Raw genomic sequence first — 7,516 nt, forward strand, 5'->3', positions numbered from 1 at the left:
GATGGGACAGAGGAGAGGAAGGACAGAGAAATGCCAGTTGTTGCTCAGATGATATGGCTCAGGAAGCCCTTGTGATCCCTGGGAACCTTGCATTGGTCTCTGCACTGTTTGTGTATCTCCAGTGTGTGCAGTGAGTTGCTTGCAGGGAATGGTCCTGTGGAGAGAGAGGGCCTGGCAACTACTGGTCTCCTGTCCCCTTCCACTGTTCTTTGGGTTTCTCTGGGAAGTTAAATTCAAAAGAAGGGTTTTTTTTTTTTGAAAGTTTCAAAAGTCACTTTATTCTACAGATATTGTTTTTAAATTTTTTCACATTATTCTTGCTAATAAAATTTATGTGAAATACAGATTATTTCTAAGTTTGTGATTTGTCTTAGGAGCTTTAATTTTATTCATTATCATTCAGCAGATATGCTCGAAGCACCCACTAGATGCTAGGTATCTATGTGCAAACTGCCTACTTCAGAGGACTCGAAGTCTCACTTCCTGAGGCTCAACCCTTTGCACTTTTGGCCCTGGGATGAACTCCGGAGTCACGTCCCACTGACAGATGTTTTCTTGTCATGGCTGAAGACTTCTGGGGAATGGTCCTTTGTGGAGCTACCTTGGCCAAGGCTCTTTGAGTTGAATCTCCAAGCACAGCAGCGCGAGACAGGGCCTCTTGGTGAGTGAGATAGCCTGGGGAAAGCAGTGAGAGAAGCTTCATTCTCAACAATTATACAAAACAAGCAAAACTGCAAGTGCTTGCCTATAGGTACTAGGGTTCTATTTTTGTGGTTAGCATATCCTAATCATACACTTTGAGAACAGGGAGTACATATTCTTTCTTTTGCATTTCTCATTCTGTAAGTTAATAATCACAGATGAACATGTCAAATCATTTGAAAGGGACTTAAGCTATGAAAAATATTTATATAAACAACTTAATCTTTAATGTCAAAACTTTCTTTAATTCAGGAAAAGATATTTGATCTCTTCCAGTGCTCCTGCAGACTATCTACGAAAGTGCAGTCTAGAAGTGCAGTCTGTAGACTGTCTACTAAACTGTCACCTGGATGAAGCTACACGCCTTTCCAAACTGTCTACTAAAATGTAGATTTCTACTTAAGAAACCTTCTGAATTTGAAACAGCGGGTTAGGCCGATACAGTGGGTCATTTTAACAAGATGGCAAGTGAATTTTATATGCACTAATATTGAATACTTCTGTTTCTTTTCAATTTTATGCCGAAAGCAAAGATGTTTCTATAACACTTAAGACACTCATGAGGACCAGACTGAATCCTGGTTCCTCCAAGCAGGAGCTGTTCAACACAGATCAGGTTATTTAACTTATGTATCAGTTTTCTCTTTGTGCAGTGTAGACAAATAAAGACAGCCAGCACTCAGTGTTTGAATTTTAAATAAGACAATGTGTGTTAAATTCCTAGAATAGTACCTGCCACTTAGGATACTTCAGATATTGCTACTGTTATTTTTAATAAAGAAGCTGCAGACACTGTGTTTTCCCATTCATGTAAGTACAAGACAACACTATAAGGTAGATGTGCTAATATGAAATGAGTGTATTTTTTTAAATAATTAAGAGTCGTTAGTAGCTGGCCACAGAAAACATGTGCCATAACAACTACAGTGCCTCTTGGTAGTACTCAAGTATAGTTCTTCCACAATCAAGATTTCATCTGTCCTTCATAAAATCAGAAGGGGACAGAAGAGGGAGAGACAGTGGAGCATGTGGAGGACAGAGGCCATGATCTTGGAGGTGACAGCTCTGATGTGGAGTCTTCATTGCCATTCTCTTTGTGTGGTATCTTGCCCAGGTTTCATCACCTACCTGAGCTTCTATTTGTGACAGTTATGAAATGGTAAAAAAAAATAACTGACATTATATGTAAAGCTCTTAGCATGATGCCTAAAGCTTGATAGGTGTTGAACATCCATAACTATTATTGTTGTGAGAAAATCAAGCCTCAGAGTTGTGGAAACAGCAAGGAGTAGAGCCAAGGATTAAGCCTAGACTGGCTTCATAGTTCCAATATCATTGATCTATGAGATCAAGCTCCTGCAAATGTCAAAGAGTTATTACACATTTTATAACAATCCATACTCCAAATTCTTTAAACCCTCTTAATTTATCCATAAAAATCTTGCTCTCTGTTGTCAGAGGTAATCATTGTTAAACTTGGCTAGCCAACCATGTTGATAAAATAAATTGGCAGGGGCCATTCCACTTGAATTATTTATCTGAAAATGTCAGTTGTGGATGAAGCACATGAGTTCCTTCCTGAGGTGCCAGGCTCAGGTCAGGTTGTTAAACTTACCCAACCGCTGCTGTTGCTGAAGGCTGTGAATATAGCGAGTCTGCAGAGCCTCCCACTGGGGCCTGGAATCATAAATCCTCATGATGCTATAAAAGTAGCACTGTTGCCCTGGGGTTAGGTCCTGCGAAACAAAGCAGGTAATTTTGATGAGTCTCTACAGGATTGAAAGTGTGATGTTTTCAAAGCTAACTTCCACAGAAAAAGATGCCTTTCTTTCTAAGCATATGTGTTTTAATATACAAGAATTGGAATAGAATAATCAGGTCATTGTCCACCTTCATTTTCTTAAACAATGTTCTACTAGTCGGTATGAGGATAAAAACGGGTAAGAAAAATGTTCTTGATAAGTAGGTCATGGTATTGGATCGAATGGAGACTAAGGTTTTCTGAGATCTTAGATCTTGTTGATCCTTCCTGAGGAAAGTAGGCTGTGAGAATACACACATGGCCTGAAGTATGCTAGACCTCAGCATGGGTGAAACTAGCAATGGAAATTTCCAGTAAGCAAGGGAGACAGTGATGAATAGATGGGTAGTGTAGTAAGAAGTACACTTTCCTCGAAAACAGGACTCTGAAAAGAGAGCGAATTGCCTATGATAGTCAAGGCAGACTTCCTAAATGAGATAGCCCACACCTGAGTTTTAAGAGAAAAGAAGAGTCCCTGAAGGCCTAGAATACAGCTTCTGAAATTGGGTAGACAATACCAGGGCATCTATTAGAAATGTGAATTCTTGGGGTTGGAGTGGTAGAGATTTGCCTAGGACGTACAAAAGCCTGGGTTTCATCCAAGCAGTAACACACACACGCACACAAACACACACACACACACACACACACACACACACACACACAATCCTCAGCTGAAACAAAGACCCTGGGGCAGCAGTGTGGGTCTAGTACTGTTTTCACACTTTCTAGGTGATTCTCATACATATTCACTAAAATTTGATAAATACAGGACTAGAAGAAAACATATAATCTAGTTATATACAGAAGTGAAAAGTACAAATTCTCTTATGGGGCGTGAAGTATCTGAATATATAAAGAATTAGAGAATGGGACATTTTTTTAGTTCAAAGGAAACAGAATCTGAATTCAAAAAGGCTGTAAAATTAGGCTGAAGAAAATGGGAACATTTTATGCTGAGTATAAAGATTAACTTCTACTTAAAGAGCTGCTAAAGTTCAAAGCAGAGATTCTTAACAGGAACGAGTTTGACCCCTAGTAGACATTTAGAGAAATTTTTGATTATTCCATTTGGTACACAGATGCTCCTCTCATCGGTTAGCAGAAGCCAGGGCGGCTGCTCAGCATCCTGCAGTGCACAAGCAAGCTTCTCGCTCCTTTGCCAAAAGTATTCAAACCAATATGCCATACTTTAAACTTCTCAGAACTTTCATTTTTAAAAGATCACATTGGCCTTGCCGTAGACGATGGGTTTGAGAGAACATAGACGACAGGTAGCGAGATCATCCCAAAAGCTACTGTGATAGAGGTAGGGATGAAAAAGAAGACTTCAATTACTATTATGTACCTGATATATCTTTAAGTGCTGTAATTTTGCTTACAGCATTTCTTAAGTTATAATAATCCCATGAGATGGATAATTTATTGTGCTCATTCTACAGAGAGGGTAACTGCTGGCAAATTCAACATCTAGAAAAATGAAGGTAAAATAAGTTTTCCCTAGGTGAACAAAATTCAAAGCAATGATGATTTTTTCAAACCTCACCAATAACATGAAATACAAACAGACAAATGGAAAGTAAAGATCACACACACACACACACACACACACACACACACACACAGTTTTATCAGTTACAGAGTTTTTAGGGGACTGAAATCTGTGAGGCACATTGTTTTGAGGTCTAGAGACCTTAAACTTGATACTGAAAATATACACAGAATAAAGCCAAGCATCTCATAACTTAAAAAATCATTTCGGTCTTACAATTTCTGAGTTAGACATTCTAAAGAATAACATATTTGAAGAAGAAAATGGATCTCATAACTAGTTAAACATCTCAAATGATTGAGAATAGGACAATATAAAGATTGCAAATGAATTTAGGAGGAAACTGTCGAAGTACAATGGGAATTTCCAATATACAAGATAAATCGTAAAAGTTAAGGTTTTCTTTTACATAGAAAAAATGCCTGGTTCTTTTCTTTAATAAATTTTTAAATGTATCCAGTGAGAAATAATAGGTACCATTCATAATATCCTTACCTTGTTGCCTGTATGTACTTAAGAGATTGGAAGAGATTCCCTTTCATTTGCTATGAGTTAACAGAATGACTGTAATTAGCTCAGAGCAAAGGAGCTCATTGCTCTCCCCTAGGAAGTCAGTGTCATGTCCCACCATTCCTAGGGGGTCAGCCATGAAGAAGTGACATTTTACCAGAGCTTTTGCCAATGGACTGGTTTAGGATTACATCCTCCAGTGCCCTTTTTTTTTTTCTCTTGAATACCTTTGGAACCTACTTCCATTGAATCAAGTGTTTTCTCTAATGCTGGATAAACAGTAGAAAAAATAAAAGTCCTCAACCTTCCAAAGAGAGACAGAGGAGGTCCCTTTGTGAATAAAACATTCTGTACCTTCAATAATGAACAGTTAGAAACAGAGGGAGGGACTCGGATGCAAGGAATTTGTGGAACATTTTTAAGTTTTTGCTGTCTTTTCCAGTTTTCTCTCATTCTTTATTCTGTACCTAAAAGGAACAATAAAGAAGAGCACAGCATAATTTTGTTGAATTTGCAACATAGCAAAATTTCACTTTGTTCACCCAATACTGGGAGGCATCTAAGTAAACAGTAAGGAGTAAGTAAATAAACAAAATGTTACTTATTCCAAGGAACATGAACTTTCTTTTTACATCCTTCCAAGTAATTGGGACTCCCCAAACTACTTAGCTCTGCATCTTTTCCTATTCATACTCCTTTACTAAGGAAAGAATAACTCAGAGACCTCATTGTATTGCTTTATTGGGTTGAGACAGTTGGCTTATTATGCCCTAAAACGTCTATAACAGTTATTTCTTTACAACTTTAAATAATGTTATCATCTTATCTGATTATGAAAGCAGTACATATCATCTTTGGGACATTTATGAACATTTTTAAAATTGAAAAGAATGTAAGATTATCCATAGCTAATTACTGTTAATATTTGATTGGTATTTCTTTATTTATTTTTCTGTGTATATTGTGTTTGACCTTATAAAAAAAACTGGTCACTCCATCATCTACCATCTATATCTATCTATCTATTTATCCATCTATCTACCTAACTACCTATTTATGTTATGAACCTTGCTTGGTCATTAAATAGTCCTTAAAAGTGTGATTTGTGAGCAACACATTTTTTCCACCTTTAAATTGGCACTTTTATAACACTGTACTATAAAATAAGCGATTAGACTTAGTCATCTTTCTTTCCTGAAAAAGATACAGAGTGACACCTGCTATGACTAAGTCTCCCTTCCATGTGATATATAATAATAAAAGGTTAACAAGCTGAGAAGAATAGACACTGAAATGAGGTTACCAAGGCAAAGACTTGGAAACCCTAAAAGCACTTTCCCCTCTGCTCATTCCTTTGCCCTTACCAGCAGTACAGATTACAGAATATTAGGAAGTAAGAATACAGCAAATCAAAGATATGAACAGGTCCTCCAAACATATCACACTATGACCAAAACCAGAGGCTAGCTAAAGAGGAGAAAATATAAGAGGTTCTACGGCCTTTAAAACTGGACAGGAAATAGCTTCTTCCCTTCTGCAAGCCTCTGTCCTCTCAACTTCACAATGGTGGCTACAGGGTCAACATCACTGGCTATGTAATTAACTGAGACCAAAGATTTAAGATGCTTTCACTTCATGCCAGTTTCTTCTCACTTCAGCTTTTATAATAAATATTCGTGTGTGCACAAACAGGCACACATACACATTATATGTTTAAAAAGTATGTCAGTATGTGTGAAGATTCTGATTACTTCTGACTTCCCAGAGCAGAAACTCCCAGAACAGAACTCCCAGAACAGAAATTCATTACCGAAGCATCAATCAACATCTGTGCTTCTGTTTCCTTAACATAAACTTATACATCTATGTTTCATCTACTACCTCTTTTCGTTAATGGATACTCCAGAAACCACACCAATCAAGACAAAATATTTCCATATTCTCTGTGATTGAAATCTATGCATTCATATTATCTGAATCTCCTTCTTCCAATTTTCCACATCTGTAGAGCAAAGAATGAATCATTTAAAAAGCTGAAAAAGCTTCTTATATCCTTAAATAGTATAAAGAAATGACTAATGATCTTTCTTGTGTGAACGGTTCATGTGTACTTTTCTTGGTCTCTTCCTGAAGAAATCTATCTTATCTATTCAGGTGCTCTATATCTGAGAAAGTTGGATTAAAATGCTTGGAGAATTAAAGGAAAAAACCTATAACATAATAAACCTGAAACAGCAACAACAACAACAACAACAGATTTGCTTAAAAAGAACTTACCTGGTGCTGCTATTGTACCCTTTTTAAAAGCTAGTATCCACACTCTATGTAGTTTTTTTGCAAAGCTCTCTACCCATAAACTTGTGGTGGAAATTCAGTCTGTTGATAAACTGATATCCAAGCAACATTATGTGATGAAATAGAGAGCTGGAAAAACTTGGCTGCATGCCTCTCCCTTCATTTGGTGACATTCAGCTGCACAGTTTCACTTTTTTTTCTTCCAACTTCATGTCTAATCAAAGTTTAACTTCTAAATCTATTGTATCTGTATTATGTGCAGACACTGGGGATGAAAAAGCATGGAGATAGATGCCTAGGGTCAAAGGTCAATAAATTCATCATGGAAACAGGAGTATTTCCAAAACATGAAGTCAGTAACACCCATTCTCATTGCTCTGAATGATGAAGGAATAATTTCTAAATTTAGAGGTAAGCACCTAAATTTGACTGTGGCAACCTATAGAATTATCTCATAGTTCAAGTTCCTTTTTCATTTTGGAGATAAAGATATGATATGCTCCATATTTGATCTTGATTAGAAACTGTATATGAAGATCATGAATGTACAAGTTATTGTTCACTTTGATCTCATTTCTTCTTTTGTAGTAGCAATTATTATTACAGACTTCCTTTCTTTCTTGAGAATCTTTCTTCTTAATGTCAGTCATTTGCAA

The 7,516-nt window shown here is 36.9% G+C and overlaps 1 protein-coding gene across 1 annotated transcript; it reads right to left on the minus strand.

The window, feature by feature from the left end:
- Nucleotides 1–262: 262 nt before the first annotated feature.
- Fam216b (family with sequence similarity 216 member B) lies at nt 263–6,929 on the minus strand. The gene is given in 5 exon segments (XM_004640330.2): nt 263–580; nt 583–675; nt 2,318–2,438; nt 4,920–5,032; nt 6,843–6,929. Coding segments are annotated over 4 exon segments (363 nt in total). The 5' UTR covers nt 5,019–5,032; nt 6,843–6,929; the 3' UTR covers nt 263–530.
- Between the last annotated feature and the right edge of the window lie 587 nt (nt 6,930–7,516).

The sequence above is a fragment of the Octodon degus genome, unplaced genomic scaffold, assembly GCF_000260255.1.
Source record: "Octodon degus isolate 3935 unplaced genomic scaffold, OctDeg1.0 scaffold00122, whole genome shotgun sequence".
Lineage (NCBI taxonomy): Eukaryota > Metazoa > Chordata > Mammalia > Rodentia > Octodontidae > Octodon > Octodon degus.